This window comes from Oncorhynchus clarkii, chromosome 4 (assembly GCF_045791955.1).
Source record: "Oncorhynchus clarkii lewisi isolate Uvic-CL-2024 chromosome 4, UVic_Ocla_1.0, whole genome shotgun sequence".
Classification (NCBI taxonomy): Eukaryota; Metazoa; Chordata; class Actinopteri; order Salmoniformes; family Salmonidae; genus Oncorhynchus; species Oncorhynchus clarkii.
This window is the reverse complement of record NC_092150.1, coordinates 71,645,022-71,661,674: the sequence shown is the minus strand read 5'-3', so window position 1 is coordinate 71,661,674 and position 16,653 is coordinate 71,645,022. Positions and strand designations below refer to the sequence as shown.

General features: G+C 41.5%; 2 protein-coding genes across 3 annotated transcripts in view; one reads left to right on the top strand and one right to left on the bottom strand.

Moving 5' to 3' along the window:
• The window catches only part of LOC139407231 (TUB like protein 4a), a 50,537-nt gene extending 43,104 nt beyond the window's left edge, over positions 1-7,433 (bottom strand). Inside the window, exons 1-2 of the mRNA XM_071150820.1 lie at positions 7,369-7,433; positions 4,998-6,314 (exon numbers count right to left, since the gene is read on the bottom strand). Of these exons, the coding sequence (XP_071006921.1) occupies positions 4,998-5,249 (252 nt within the window). The 5' untranslated portion in view covers positions 5,250-6,314; positions 7,369-7,433. The remainder of the gene's footprint in view (positions 1-4,997; positions 6,315-7,368) is intronic.
• A 1,139-nt stretch (positions 7,434-8,572) lies between these two features.
• Positions 8,573-13,387, top strand: LOC139407229 (mitochondrial ribosomal protein S10). 2 transcript variants are annotated; one of them, XM_071150818.1, is made up of 7 exons: positions 8,573-8,674; positions 8,916-8,977; positions 11,044-11,107; positions 11,399-11,538; positions 11,761-11,869; positions 12,115-12,204; positions 12,893-13,387. In XM_071150818.1, the coding sequence occupies exons 1-7, from the start codon at positions 8,603-8,605 to the stop codon at positions 12,971-12,973; spliced, it is 618 nt and encodes a 205-aa protein (XP_071006919.1). In that variant the 5' UTR covers positions 8,573-8,602; the 3' UTR covers positions 12,974-13,387. The 2 variants fall into 2 exon arrangements, with proteins under 2 accessions (XP_071006919.1, XP_071006920.1); XM_071150819.1 differs by lacking the exon at positions 8,916-8,977 and having other exon boundaries at positions 8,602-8,674; positions 11,054-11,107; positions 12,893-13,221.
• Positions 13,388-16,653: the final 3,266 nt, after the last annotated feature.

The following is a 16,653-nucleotide window of genomic DNA, read 5'->3' as shown; positions in this document are numbered from 1 at the left end:
GTGTGAAAGGGGGAACTGTTGTTTCGGATGAACATGTACTTGAATGAACATGACTGGAAGTGGGTAAAATGAGAATCAACCAAAATCCCTTAAAAACACACACCTATTGCAAACCTAATTCAACAACCTCATAAAAAAACATTGTGTCAGTTTAGGTACTTGGAGCTAGATGGCTGCATTCCCACGGGCCCCGGCACAGATCATTGCAGCGCGCGGTCAACATTTTTCATGCTGCATGCGGGCGGGCGGTCAGACAGACAACTTTGGGATTAAAATATTTTGTTGTCGTCGCAGATTAGATTACACAGGATAGGTGCAGTGAAATGTTTTGTTTTACAGGGTCAGCCATAGTAGTACTACACCTCTGGAGCAAATTAGGATTAAGTGCCTTGCTCAAGGGCACAGACAGATTTTTCACCTTGTCGGCTCGGGTATTCAAACCAGCGACCTTTCGGTTACTGGCCCAATGCTCTAACCCAGTGGTTCCCAAACCTTTTATAGTCCCGTACCCCTTCAAACATTCAACCTCCAGCTGCATACCCCCTCTAGCACCAGGGTCAGCGCACTCAAATGTGTTTTTTTGCCATCATTGTAAGCCTGCCACACACGTTAATCAGAAGGGTATGCTTGAAAGGATGCACATCACTCTGCAATGTTGGGTTGTATTGGAGAGTGTGAGTCTTAAATCATTTTCCACACACAGTCTGTGCCTGTATTTAGTGTTCATGCTAGTGTGAGCCGAGAATCCACTATCACATGGATACGTGGTCGCAAAGGGCATCAGTGTCTTAACAGCGCGATTTACCAAAGCAGGATACTCTGAGCGCAGCCCAATCCAGAAATCTGTCAGTGGCTTCTGATTAAATTACATTTTCACAGAACCGCTTGTTGCAATTTCGATGAGGCTCTCTTGTTCAGATATCAGTAAGTGGACTGGAGACAGGGCATGAAAGGGATAACGAACCCAGTTGTGTTATCCGTGTCGGGAAAGTACTTGCATAATTGCGCACCCAACTCACTCAGGTACTTTGCTATATCCCATTGGACATTGTGCGTAAACTTGAGTTAATTTGCACAAAAAAAAAATAATCATAATGCAGACAGTGAAGAGCTCCAACTTCTTAATCATAGCCTCAATTTTGTCCAGCACATTGAATAGCTGAGGAGAGTCCCTGTAATCCTAGATTCAGATCATTCAGTCGAGAAAAAACACCAGATAGGCCAGTCGTGTGAGAAATCATCGTGCAAGTGGTCAGACAAGTAAAAATTATGGTCAGTAAAGAAAACTTTAAGCTCGTCTCTCAATTTAAACAAACAAAACAAAACGTGTCAATACTTTGCCCCTTGATGTCCAGCGCACGTTGGATATCAATGTTTGTTGTAAAATAATTACATGGTCGCTCCCCATATCATTACGTAGTGCAGAAAATACACAAGAGTTCAGGGGCCTTACTTTAACAAAGTTAACAATTTTCACTGTAGTGTCCAAAACGTCTTTCAAGCTGTCAGGCATTCCCTTGGCAGCAAAAGCCTCTCGATGGATGCTGCAGTGTACCCAAATGGCATCGGGGAGCAACTGCTTGCACGTGTTATCACTCCACTATGTCTCCCTGTCATGGCTTTTGCACCATCAGTACAGATACCAACACATCAACCACCAAGTCCATTTGATGTCACAAAGCTGTCCAGAACTTTAAAAATATAATCTCCTGTTGTCCTGGTTTCCAGAAGAGGAGGTCTTCCTTAATTGACCCCCAATAAATGTAACGGACATATACCAGAAGCTGTGCCAGGCCCAACACGTCTGTTGACTCATCCAGCTGTAACAAATAGAGTTCACTGGCTTGTATGCAAAGCAGTAACTGTTTCAAAACATATCTTGCCACGTCACTGATGCGTCGTGAAACAGTGTTGTTTGATGAAGACATTGTCTGTATAGTTTTTTTTTGTCCTTTTCCCCCAGCATTGTCCCAGGAAGAATTTAGTCCGCCACAATAGTATGGGGCTTGCCTGTCCTAGCCACTCAGTAGCTCACCATAAGACACTTCTAGCACCTTCTTATTAATGGTATCTGTTGCTTTTATACATGTCTTACTACTCAAAAGTCGTCTGGGGCGGCAGGGTAGCCTAGTGGTTACAGCGTTGGACTAGTAACCGAAAGGTTGCAAGTTCGAATTCCCGAGCTGACAAGGTACAAATCTGTCGTTCTGCCCCTGAACATGCAGTTAACCCACTGTTCCTAGGCCGTCATTGAAAATAAGAATTTGATCTTAACTGACTTGCCTAGTAAAATAAAGGTACAATTAAATTTTAATTAATTCTCATTCAAAAAACTCCCGTAGCCTATTTTTAAAATTGGCATGTTTGTTTCTAAATGTCTGGTTTCATCAAGTTGTGAGATAAGTACTTCCGCACATATAACACACTGTGGCTGAGGAAAGTCACTACTTCCAATATAAGTGAACCCCAAATCAATGTAGTTCTCATCATATTTGCTCATCGATGGTCCAACGTCCCTGTCTGTTGTTCGGTGCTTATGCCGGTTAAGGGGGCAGTAGCTCTTTGACTGCATCAGATTCACAACTGTCAGTGTCCATGCTAGCTGGGCTAAAAACAAATGTAGAATTACTGATGCTAAGCATTGGATGTGCTCGTGGAAGCAGAACTACTTGTCGTCGACAGGTGCAGGTGTAGTACTGCTGGTAGTAGCAGTACTAACGTTACCAGTAGAGCTGGTATGTGTCTCTATGGACACGGGCCTTAGTTTCTTTTAACAATTTATCGAACAAACGAAATGAGCAGAAGATTCGTTTGGCTACATATGGACCGTTTGTGGAATTCCCCCGAGAGAGTAACGGTTAATAGATTGGATGTTAATTATTTGACTAGGCTACCTGTATTTGACATTGTGTTGTTATTTCGCTGAACACCAGATGGTTTAATGAAACGAGTGAAACGAGGTTGCTCAGGTATTTCCCCGTTGGAAAATATAAATGGACTGTTTAAAAATGTGAATATTTTTTTTTGTAAAAGCATATAAATAAATAAAAATATTTTTTTCCAAATGTGAATCACATTTTTATTTGGCGTACCCCAAGCGGCATTATGCGTACCCCAGTTTGGGAATACATGCTCTAACCCCTAGGCTACCTTCTAGGCTACCTGCCACCACCCTATGTCATGACTAGGCTGCAGTGCAGTTCACCAGTGTGTGGAAACAAATATTTATAAATGGAAAGAAGTGGAGGGCACTCAACCAACGTGAGTAGAGGTGCCTTTTCAATAAATATTGATAACCCATTTATTTGTCTCTGCCTGCAAATCTTCCAGCGCCTAAAGGGTAGGCTATAGGCTATGCAAAACGTAAGAAAAAGTGCAAGTGTCTGCTCTCATCATTCTTGCTGCTTCAAGTTCAGTAGCCATACCTCTCCTAATTGGGCGTGCGAGATCAGGTGAGTGTCTGTTATCTATTAAATAGACTGGGATATATGCATGGCCAGAGAAGCACGGGGCAGTTATTTTCTAAGAAAATGAACTTCCTAAATATGATTAAGCTATAATTTAGTAGGGCTGGGACGATTCCAGTAGTTGCAATAATCGTTAGTATCATGGCATGGAAACAAAACACCAAGCCATATTTAGCAGCCCTAATGTTGGAAACAAACATTATGTTGTCATAGAGTTACATGTATTTATTTTCCAAGATATAGCACACAATATTGTATAGGTCTGGGAATTGCCAGGGATCTCACGATATTATCATGATACTTAGGTGCCGATGCGATATGTATTGCGATGAAAATACTGTGATTTTATTGAGATTCAGTGTTTCAAACATACTGCTCACCAAATGTTTGCTGCAGAGGGAAGAGAGAGCCATGAGGAAAAACTAGTTTTGGGCCTCCCGAGTGGTGCAGCGGTCTAAGGCAATGCATCACAGTGCTAGCTGTGCCACTAGAGATCCTGGTTCGAGTCCAGGCTTTGTCGCAGCCGGCCGCGACCGGGAGACCCATGGGGCGGCGCACAATTGGCCCAGCGTCACCCGGGTTAGGGAGGGTTTGGCTGGCAGGGATGTTCTTGTCCCATTGCGCACTAGCGACTCCTGTGGCGGGCCGGGCACAGTGCACGCTGACAGTCGCCAAATGTACGGCGTTTCCACACATTGGTGTGGCCGGCTTCCGGGTTAAGCGGGCATTGTGTCAAGAAGCTTGGCTGGGTTGTGTTTTGGAGGATGCACGGCTCACGACCTTCGCCTCCCGTCCGTACGGGAGTTGCAGCGATGGGACAAGACTAACTACCAATTGGATACCACGAAATTGGGAAGAAAAAGGGGCAACAAAAAAACTAACAAAAAGATACAAAACAATAAATAAACAATAAAAATAAAAAAGAAAGACTTCTGATATAGCCCAGTAATACAGATAGCCTGTATTATGATATAAATGGGCCACATGAAAAACTCTGATAATTTAACCTATTTCTTGGGTTCATTTTGCTCATTGTGATATAGGGTGTAAAATCGCTGGAACCGTGACTGACAAACGAGCTGCGTCACATATGGCTAAAATAAAATGTGGGGACTGTGGTCAGGCTCGGGACCAGCTCTTACGGGAGTCAGTCAGTACTTCAGTCACTATAGGGTTCCGCTCTAGTCAGCTGCTTTGTGGAATACTGACACAGCAGCTTGGTCCATCTGAACCACAGTAACCAACAGCCACTCTCCTCTCTCTTACACAGGAAACACAGTAATACCAGCTCACCGACTAACAATACCGTCCGTATATGAGAGTAATTAAATTGGTAATACAATGTTACTTTACCCAGACTTCAACATTTGAATGATATGAAACAGACAAACTGTCTAATGTATTATTAGATGTTAGAAATCATGAAAAGCAAGATAAAAATATATTCTAAATACTTATGACATTTAGGATTCTATACTAACATTACTTCAATGTGCACATTTATAATCACAAAATAAGCATGTCTATTACCTCACTATTGTGTCCTCTCAGGTTGAAGTTGATCCTCTGTGGGGTAGTCCGATCCCTTCTGCAGTGGCTGGATGTGAACGTTACCCCGACAACCCCTCTCCCATTCCCTGTGGCAAGCCAGCCCTCCTCATAGTAGCGCCGCCGGCACACCGGCTTCTCCTTCTCGCTCTTGGGTACCCGGCCCTTCCATGACAGGCAGAGTATGTTGGAGTCGCTGCACAGGACGGGGCCATGCTCCACTGCGGCGAACATGCCTGCCGACCGCAACTCGTTCCACGATGAGGTAAAAGAATCCTGTAGGTCGCGCCTTTTGATAAGGATGGTAGTCCAGCTATGAGCGCTTCCACTCCGCTGCAGGCAAACTCGTGTCGGCGCCGTGGAACAGACGCTGCATATTATTTGACGTTTTGGTAGTCTATCTAGGTGTTTGTTCCCATACGTTTTTAAGAAAATAGTCTGATCAGTTGTTGATCACTAAATTATCTAAATAACATGGTTGGCCAGTGGTGATTTCATAGAAGATTGCATAAAAGTTCAAAGGCACACATTCAGGTCATTTCGATTTGTTAAATCAGTAAGTCCTGTCAATGTGATACTGACTCCATGAGTATTGACCACGGAGGTGAAAGATTAAAGTATTGGTCTATACATTGCGTACTACCAAATGTTATCCACGAACACATTTTTTTACTTAACACGAAGTGGAATTTTATAACTACAGTAGATCCGATCACAGGATAAGAAAACCTATTTTCCTTTGTTTGCAGTCAAAGCCAACTAACCTAACAACTTAACAAAGCTCCTCCAACAACTTTGAACTATGCAATAAGTTTAAAAAAAAACATTCATTCTTGGAGCCTTGATTAGCTCTGTAAGAAACAAATTTGTTGAGTGCATGTCAAAAGGCAAATGTCAGAGCACTAAAAAAATCTCAGAATGCAGGCATCAAATCTCAATTCCAAACCATCCATTGCTTCAATCTGGAGCATCCGATTATTCTGAATATGGTCCAATTCGGTGTGGCATCACTGCTGAACCGAACACCTGTTCTCCATGCGATGTATGAAATGGGACTCCTCACATCAGGGCTGTAATCATGAGTCCAAAACAAAATGTTTTGCAACTAAAACGAGAGTTTCTATTGGACAAACGCAAGTAGGGCCCTCCCCGTTAGGTTTGCGTTTTGCAAAAGACTTGGTGTAATGAATAAACCCTAGCTGTCAACCCCCAACCCGTGGGAGTGCTGCTTCTCCCAGCAAAATCATTATGTCACCCAGATTGCCTTCCAATCTATGTCGGGGATCCCGTCAAGGAGTGCTGTGAAAAAGGGAGAAAAATAAACATTTTATATAGAGTGATCAAGGAGAAGATCAAGGAGAACTGATACCCCTGAGAAAACACAGCAGCAATAAATATGCCAAGACCAGCCCGAATGCGCCGTTTGTGTTCACATTGTTGAGACTCAGAGAGAAATCTGAGAGAGAAATCAAGAGCGCGAGAATGCATGGCGAATGGTCATAAAGACCACGACGCAAAAGAAAGGACAATAAAATACTACAAATATTGTTCGGCTGTGATCTGTGAAGCAACTCGATGGGAGGCACAACATTGTCAAACGTATTGGCCAACCCGTTCGGTTTACAAATCATTGATTCAGACTATGTTCATATATATTGACACAGCAGCTAGTTAACAGCTCAGTGCCATAATTATCCACAACATAGCTATTCGATTTCCAATAAATAGCATACCCTTATAAACCACTGCTAACTAACGTTAGTTTCCAGAATCAAGTTGGTTTAGCACCATAAACTGGGGATATTTCTTTATATGCAAGTATTTGATACTTTGGTATTTTGGCAGCACAGCCCAATCAGTGACGTTAGCTAACCTTAGCGAATAACGGGCTAAATAACAGTGACCATATAATAATATCAATCCATTCGGCTAAATATTGGCAGAATTTGCATTAGCCAGCTAGCAATTTAGCAGCTTATTCACTACATACCTAAAGCGGGTCACTAAATGATTAATTACCTAGTTAACTAGTAAGCCACAGACAGAAATACCGGCATTGTCCCATTTGATCTGGACATTTTACAAATCACAAAACTAGCTAGCTAACGTTACCAACCACTAGCATCGGCATCTTCACTGTAAATTGGTTGGCTAGCTAGTTAGCTTACGTTAGCTAGTCAGTAGCCCGATAGAAAACTAGCTAGCTAGTCGTTTTGTTTTGAAAAGACACGTTTGTGTGGCTAATTGCAAAAACAGCAAGGGAGTAGGTATCGTTGTCAGTATGCTAAAATCATGTGAGACCTAACGTCAATATCGCTGGATAAATATCAATGGACAATGAGAAACCGCTTACCTCTTGTCTCCCTTCCCTTGTCTTGTCTTGTGTTGTTGCTGAATGTACAGGGCAGGGCCTGTGCTGGGGCGCGTTCAGTAGGACGCAGCGTTTTGGAACGTTCAGATAGAAATAGGCTATGTAGAACAAATAGGCCTCTGACACGTAGTGGCACATATAATTGGGAATAAAAATAATGGAATGTTTATTAACCTTCTTATGAAATAATAGAATGTTCATTAACCTTCTTATGACGGGATAAAGTTCAGCCATTTTGGTCAGGAAGTTGGTCAAACATGGTTTGCCAGTGCTGTGATACGATAGTGTAAAATAATGAATTTGAAGAATGTCTCTGCCCTATATGTTGGTTAGCTAGCTAGCCAGACAGTTTTAAATTAATTGTTTTAATTTACTGCCAATATGTTAACATTCCATTCAAAAAGTGCAGTCAAACCACAACCATACACTGGCTGAAATCACTTGATGATAGGATTTAGACAAGTTCTAAGTGCAACAAGTACTGATATTGTATCATGTAATAGCACACAGCAAAATGTTTACATTTATGGACTGTTTACATATTTTAGAGGCTATTTATACAGAACATTGATATACAACTTGTATAAACTGTATTTATAATTATATGACAATATTTTAGGTTGACAATAAATCTGACCAATATGGCTGCCAGTTTCAATCCATTCTGGAACTTTGAGAGAGGAGGCCTTATGACAGAGGCCCTCTAGCAATGTTACACAATCTCTATGTAGAGGGGTCGTATCAGATCTATTCATGGCATTTCTATCGGCAACGTTTTACAACGTTTGGCAACTGAACGTGGCCCGGGTTACTGTATCACGTGACATACATGATTTGGTCCACTACACCTCGTTTTCTGTAGATAAAAACAGCTAATATTGGAGACACGAAGATCTTCAATCTACATGTTCTGAATTGCTTAAATATATGGAACAACATTTGAGAAAAATACTTTTTATTGGCAGACCATAGCTAATTGTTATCTGTATATGTTATAGCATGTGGCATGACTTAGTAAGATACTATTGTCTTTGCAAAATAGCACAAATGTAGGTTCTATAATAAATTAGATGGCTAAATGTACCTATAACTTATACAAAATAAAAAATAAACGATTAAACCTGTTATTACTCCGATACCGATGGAGGCAGCATTTCACCGCTTTCTTGGTCAGTCTGTCACTGAAGAAGATAACTGTCCCGCCCCCACAAAAATCATGGCGGCCCCCATGGTAGTCGGTCGAAATATTTGCACCTTCGGAAGGATATTCGTGGGAGTCTCACAATCGGTACAGTATTTACTATACTTAAGATTAAGTATATTTGCGTTGTCGTTATTAATGGGTTATCCACATGTATTTCTCTAATACACGAAGCTTATCGCACAGATTCTGCCTCTGCGTGTGAACTTAGTTAGCCAGCCAGCCAGCTAGCTCTGCTCTAGGGCGTTTACTAACAACCTGAACCATAGCTAGCTACCTTGATCATGTTTTGTTAATTCACAGTTTTAGCTAATAACAATTTGGCCAGTTTTTACAGGGATCAATAGGATTGAACGCTTGCAGATATCATGGGAGATCTACATTATGTCGGTATGTACCTAATTAGCTAGCGGACTAAACTCAACTCCATTGTAAATTTTTTTTTATTTAAGTATTCACCATAATTTGTTGAAATCCATACTTTTTCAATAAACGTCAAATGCAACCTCCGACTGCTCGTTTCTATTTATTGAAGATGGCAACTCAGCGCGAATGCGAAATTTGATAGAAACACCATCAGATATTTGATTGGTGAATGAGTATTTGGAGCCCTTGGCCTAAGTAATCGGAGACGTGCACATTTGCACTGACTTGACATCTTTGAGAAACAGAAACGAGCAAACAGTCGGTTTAAATGAACGTTTATTGAAAAATGTGGGATTTCAGCAAACAAAGGCACACAACTACAGAGGACAAACATAGGTAAGCATTGCATTATTTACATTTTTTTAAGTATTGACCTTGGTTACAGGCGACATTCACACTGAGCTAAAGGGTAGAGCTGCCGCTTTCAAGGTGCGGGACTCTAACCCGGAAGCTTATAAGAGATCCTGCTATGCCCTCCAACGAACCATCAAACAGACAGTGTCAATACAAGACATTTTCGACATGTCCCTGATTGAGTCTGTAATACCAACATGTTTCATGCAGACCACCATAGTCCCTGTGCCCAAGAACACAAAGGCAACCTGCCTAAATGACTACAGACCTGTAGCACTCACGTCCGAAGCCATGAAGTGCTTTGAAAGGTTGGTAATGGCTCACATCAACACCATTATCCCAGAAACCCTAGACCCACTCCACTTTGCATACTGCCCAAACAGATCCACAGATGATGCAATCTCTATTGCACTCCACACTGCCCTTTCCCACCTGGACAAAAGGAACACTTATGTGAGAATGCTATTCATTGACTACAGCTCAGCATTCAACACCATAGTACCCTCAAAGCTCATCACTAAGCTAAGGATCCTAGGACTAAACACCTCCCACTGCAACTGGATCCTGGACTTCCTGACAGGCTGCCCCCGGGTGGTGAGGGTAGGTAGCAACACTGATCCTCAACATTGGAGCCCCCCAGGGGCTCCCCTCCTGTACTCCCTGTTCACCCACGACTGCATGGCCAGGCACAACTCCACCATCATTAAATTTGCAGATGACAAAAGTTTAATTAAATTAAGATTAAGTTTGCAGCCTGATCACCGACAACAACGAGACAGCCTACAGGGAGGAGGTCAGAGACCTGTCTGGGTGGTGCCAGAATAACAACCTATCCCTCAACGTAACCAAGACTAAGGAGACAACAGGAAAAGGAGGACCGAGCACACCCCCATTCTCATCAACGGAGCTGTAGTGGAGCAGGTTGAGAGCTTCAAGTTCCTTGGTGTGCACATCACCAACAAACTAGAATGGTCCAAACACACCAAGACAGTCGTGAAGAGGGCACGACAAAGCCTATTCCCCCTCAGGAAACTAAAGATTTGACATGGGTCCTCAGATCCTCAAAAGGTTCTACAGCTGCAACATCAAGAGCACTGGTTGCATCACTGCCTGGTACGGCAAATGCTCGGCCTCCAACCGCAAGGCACTGCAGAGGGTAGTGCGTACGGCCCAGTACATCACTGGGGCTAAGCTGCCTGCCATCCAGGCTAAACTGCCTGTAATCCAGAGGAAGGCCCTAAGAATTTACTTACCGGTGCCTGTATGTAGCCTCGCTACTGTTATTTTTCACTGTGTTTTTACTGTTTTATTTCTTTACTTACCTATTGTTCACCTAAGATTTTTTTTTGCGCCGTTGGTTAGAGCCTGTAGGTAAGCATTTCACTGTAAGGTCGACACCTGTTGTATTCGGCGCACTTAACAAATAAACTTTGATTTGATTTGGTTGGGCTAATCAATGTAGTTGGAACTGAATTCCACAAAGCCTGGTCTCTACTCAACTCTGTTTGCGGAGTTCATTAGAAACTTTATTCACCATGGAGTTGCGTTTAGTCAGCTAATAGCTTACTAGCTATAGTCTTCAAGTGTAAAATCCATATAGTGAGCGTTTACTACTTGTCAATCCTATAGCTAACTAATCCAACTCCATTTTCACCTTCTCCATTCTCCTACAACAGCCCTCTCCAGTTGCCTGCAGCCTGCCTCCACACTGGAACCTTCTCTTCCTCTCTTCCCTCATCTGTGAGTCATCCTGTTTTCTTTTTGACACTCCCAGCACGGCGCCAATAGCCTTGATGCCCCCAGCACTATTGTGCCAAAAGCCTTGACGGTGTCTCTGTGTGGTTTCGGCTTTACTCCTTCATCACCTTGTCTACACCTTGATGCACTGTTAGTCTATAACTAGGACCCTGAGTTTTCATTGTCAGATCACATGGCCAGGAAAAAGACAGTACCATATATAGAGCATGGATGAAAAACATTATTCTGCTGAACTTTTATCTAGTAAATTACACATTTCTCTTTTCCTTCCAGGTGATTGTCACAGAGGAGCCGGACACGCTGTACCAGAAGGTGTCTCTGCTGGTGAAGGGCCATGACAAAGCAGTCCTGGACAGCTATGAGTTCTTCGCCATCCTGGCTGCCAAAGAGCTGGGAGTCACTCTGGGCAAAGTGTGAGTTGACATAGAGGGGTGTTAAGCTGTAACTGTCACATCAGTTTATTATGTTCCCATCTCTGAGTTGTCCTTTAACTAAATGAGCACAGAGCATCTCTAACCCACTTTTACATTTAGATAGCAGTGCCAATCTGCTTTGATGATAATGCTCAATGTTTATGTTTTCTCACTGTGGGACAATACTCACTCAAAATGCTGTCTGTTTTCTTTTTGCACTAGATTTGAGCCTCCAAAGAACATTGAGCGGCTGACACTTCTGAAATCTGTCCACATCTTCAAGAAACACAGGGTCCAGTACGAAATGAGGACGCACTACCGCTGCATAGAGGTGAGGCAAACAGTCTTCTTCCACCCTTAAGTTCCTACAAATGCCTCTTCCCTCATCTTTTTCAGAACTAGAACATACCATTGGGGATTGTTTCCACTCCTATTGATTCTGTTAGACCTCCTGAAGAGTCAATGGATTCATATGGTTTATTTCAAGATTAGATGGATGGCTATAGGGAAGGTTCAATGGACTGATACAGGAGGTCAGTGGTATGTCTACATCCCCTTTTCATCTCTCTCCCTTAGCTCTCTCGTGTGACTGGATCCACTGCACAGGTGTACCTGGAATACATACAGAGGAATCTGCCAGAGGGTGTGGCCATGGAGGTGACCAAGGTAAGATTGAGAAGATGTTACAGGTTCTGGATAGGTTTCCTTTCTACAAATGTATTTTACATTTGTGTCCCCTTTTTTCCGACACCAAATACAAACATACACATATGAAGGCCGTCCATTGTAAATAAGAATTTGTCTTTAGCTGACTTGCCTAGTTAAATAAAAATATGAATAACTTTCAAACGCAAACAAACAACATCTACATCTCTTCTGCCCAGACACATGCTCACACCCCATCCCTAGTGCCTCCATTATTGTTTGCCACATGGCCTTTGCCCATGCTATTTCAATAATGAATATTTAGATGTTTCCATTGTGTTAATGATGGTGGTTTGATTGATTTTTCCACGTTTCAAAAAAAATGTTTTTCAAGATGAGTGAGAAGAAAATAATTGTCCAGCCCATTGAGTATTTCAATACACCCCCATATGCCATGTCTTGAAATATGCAGGGTCTGAATAGGTTCCATGGTGTAGCTAAGTCAACCACAATGTCAACAATCTACAATTGTCATTTTTTTTTTAAAACAAGTTTTTTTGCTTTGTTATGCTGTCTTATGTTATCAGGAATAAGATCAGTCATATGCCTTAATCTGTTTTGGACATAATAAAGTAATTAGCATTCTTATACACACACTCAAATTTGAACGTACAGACTCCACTTCTGGTTGTAATATCTGTATCTTTAGACCTCCATGGAGAAGGTTCCAGAGCATCTCCTGGAACCTATGTGGAACGACCCGCCAACTGAAGAGAAGCCCAGCCAATAAGAGCAGAGTCACATACATAAGCTGCTTATCTCAGCACCCAATCAAGAAGACAGAACCTCCAGCCCTGAGACCGGTCCAGAGAATATGCTTGTTGACGAGGGTCAGCCAGAGCAAGGCGCTGTATAGATGATCTGATCAACTACTAAACAAATAGATATTGTAACTGTGCGGCCCCTAGCTCAGGCCAACCCTCATGAACAAGCAGTGACTCAGTATCTGTGCATCAGGGCATCCTCCACAAAAGCAAGAACTGAAACGGACTATTTCAGTCCAGAGAGATGGTCTGCTCTCTGAGTTAAGCTTATGCTGCTCATTTTAGTTGGCTTTCTTTTTCTTGTAATGTACAACTTTCTGTACTCCAAAAGACAAGATGTATGTTTTATGTTTTGTTATTAAACTATTAATTATCATGTCTATCTTTGTTTGACGATGTGTTCTTTGGAATACTGGTACCGTGTGCAAGTCGGTCAGATTCATAACTGTTGTTTTCACAACATCAATTAAGATATTGAGTTATTTGCCAGATAAAGAAGGATTGTGTTGGATGTAACGTATGCACCATAGCAGACTGGCTTTCTTGATGAGTATTGATTTGGTTTGCTTTGTGTTGTTCTGTAATCAGTATAGAAGGCCAACACAGAAAATTAATTGAGATGTTTATTGAAGGACAGCAATACACAAGGCAAAACTGGAAATGATTGCATTGAATTAGAATATATATTTTTAACATACTCACCACAATGGCTACTGACTGAATTTCTGATCCTTTCCTTAGTCTGACCAAATGAAAGGCCTGTGCTTCATGTTATATAAGCAGTTGTCCTAGTAAAATTCCCTTCATTTAATCAACATGGTCACTTCCTCTGGCTGCTCTACATAAAAACCTCTGATCCGGCCCCTCCCCCTGGATCCAGATGAGTCATACGTAAGAAGACAACGCTCAGACATTAATCATATTAAGCCTCTGAGTCATCTCAACCTTGGGTGGAGATGAGTGAGGAAGCTTGGATCGCTTTAAAGTCTTTGCTGCAGTTGACTCAGGCAATGTTAAGGTAATTTCTGCTGTCCTTATGTCAAGAATGTATATTTTATATTTCAGTGCCATATTTATCATTTGTACTGACATAGGCTATGGCCTGGTGGTAATCTATTAAAGGCCCAGTGCAGTCGAAATTCAGTTTCTTGTGTTTTGTATCATATTGTACAACAGTTGATGAAACTAACACTGTAAAAATGTGATCTGTGTTATTTCCTGATAGTTGCTGGTCGAAAATACAATCTACACAGGACCTTCTAATCATGTTACTGCCTTACTCTAAAATTGATTAAATTATTTTTTCCCCCTCATCCATTTACACACTACCCCATAATGACAAAGCAAAAACAGGTTTATAGAAATTAGCAAATGTATAATAAAAAAAAAAAACATATTTACGGAAGTATTCAGACCCTCACTTCAGTACTTTGTTGAAGCACCTTCCGCAGCGATTACAGCCAAGAGTCTTCTTGGGTACACAAAAAATTAGGGCTACAACAAGGGTTCTTCTAAGATCCTAAAAGTTCCTTGAAGAATCTTAGGGTTATTGGCTCTGAAAAATGCCCCCAAAATGTTCTTTAAGAACCCAAAAGGAGGTGGGGTTCATTGAGGAACCAACTTAGGTTCCTGCAAGAACACCCACCAACAAACTGCCCAACTGAAACATTTGGATTTGAATTTGAGATGACAGCAGGTGCAGGCACTTAACTGAACAATTTTAAGATCTCCTCAATGTAAGGTAAGGCTTCTTCTCCCTTGAATGATCTAAATTGATATTATTTTATGATAATACCATCTATCTTTTCATATTTGGACAAATGGCAGTGTTTGACACTGTCCATTTTCTAAAACAGAAAATCGACACAATTCAATGGATATCAACCAACAACGAGGTAAGAATATATTAAAGGCTATAGCTGCATTGGGTGCAGATGACTGAACTGCTCACTTTTGTATGTGTCTGAGTCTGCAGGTATACAGACCAGGAGGCACACAAAGGTATTGGTATGTTTTGCAGATCACATGTATCATCTACAGTTAATTTTGTTTTCTCTAAAACCAGATAGGACTTGGTCACAGCAGCCTCCCTTATCTCTTCAATGGAAATCCCAGAGGCTTCTACATTATTTACAAGGTATTTGTATAAAAAACATTATCAAAAGTGAAAAGTTATTTTTACATTCACATTTACCACAAAAACCAAGGTATGAATACTGCCATGTGCACATTTAAAAAAAATCTGTATAATTGCAATTTTTTGGATTCACACACTTCACCCTCCCTACAACTCTGATGAATATAACAGGAAACCTGTTCGACCACCGTGCACTGCAAAATCTGGATGGATACGGAGAACATCAACACATTAACATCAACACGCCAGAGGACATACCCATTGGACTTGGGGCTCGGCTGGGCGTTTACCTCATCTTTGGATTTTTAAATTCTGCTTTGCCTCTAAAATATCAATAAACACCGACATCTGAAATATTGTGTTATTATTATGTGTATTATTATTAATAATAGGGGAAGAGGGAGTTCAAAAATGTACCCAAAAGGTTATTTTGAAGAACCATTTAAAAAGGGTTCTTTGAAGAACTTAGAGGTTCCCTCCACAGTTTCAATTTGAAGAACCCTCAAAGGATACTCCAGGAACATTTTATTTTTTTAGAGTATATGACGTTACAAACTTTGCACACCTGTATTTGGAGAGTTTCTCCCAATCTCTGCAGATCCTCTCAAGCTCTCAGGTTGGATGGGGAGCGTTGCTGAACAACTATTTTCAAGTCTCTACAGAGATGTTCAATCGCGTTCAAGTCTGGACTCTGGCTGGGCCACTCAAGGACATTCAGAGACTTGTCCTGAAGCCGCTCCTGCATTGTCTTGGCTGTGCTTAGGGTTGTTGTCCTGTTGGAAGGTGACCCTTTGCCCCAGTCTGAGGTCCTGAGCGCTCTGGAGCAGATTTTCATCAAGGATCTCTCTGTACTTTGCTCCGGTCATCTTTCCTTCGATCCTGACTAGTCTCCCAGACCCTGCCGCTGAACAACATCCCCACAGCATGATGCCGCAACCACCATGCTTCACTGTAGGGATGGTGCCAGGTTTCCTCCAGACGCAAAGCTTGGCATTCAGGCCTTTCCAAATCATGTCCAATCAATTGAATTTACCAATAGGTGGACTCTATTCAAGTTGTAGCAATATCTCAAGGATGATCAATGGAAACAGGATACACCTGAGCTCAATTTTGAGTCTCATAGCAAAGGTCTGAATACTTGTGTAAATCAGGTATTTCTGTTTTTATTTGTAATAAATCTACAAACATTTCTATACACCTGTTTTCACTTTGGAATTATGGGGAATTGTGTGTAGATTGAGGAGGGTAAAAAAATATTTTATCAATTTTATAATACAGCAGTAACGTAATAAAATGTGGAACAAGTCAAGGGGTCTGAATACTTTCCTAAGGCTGATCAAAAGTATAAACGCAACATTCAATTATTTCAAATATTTTACTTAGTTACAGTTCATATGAGGAAATCAATTAATTGTAAAAAAAATAATTAGGCCCTAATCTATGGATTTCACGACTGGGAATACAGATATACATCTGTTGGTCAGAAAACTAGTCAGACCATTTGCCTCA

What these genes read in the sequence shown, in the direction of transcription:
- LOC139407229 (XM_071150818.1), top strand. Translation starts at nt 8,603, where the DNA reads ATGGCGGCCCCCATGGTAGTCGGTCGAAATATTTGCACCTTCGGAAGG. An exon ending in GGGAGATCTACATTATGTCG is followed by an intron (nt 8,978 to 11,043) that starts GTATGTACCTAA and finishes CTCCTACAACAG; the next exon opens with CCCTCTCCAGTTGCCTGCAG. An exon ending in CTTCCTCTCTTCCCTCATCT is followed by an intron (nt 11,108 to 11,398) that starts GTGAGTCATCCT and finishes TTTTCCTTCCAG; the next exon opens with GTGATTGTCACAGAGGAGCC.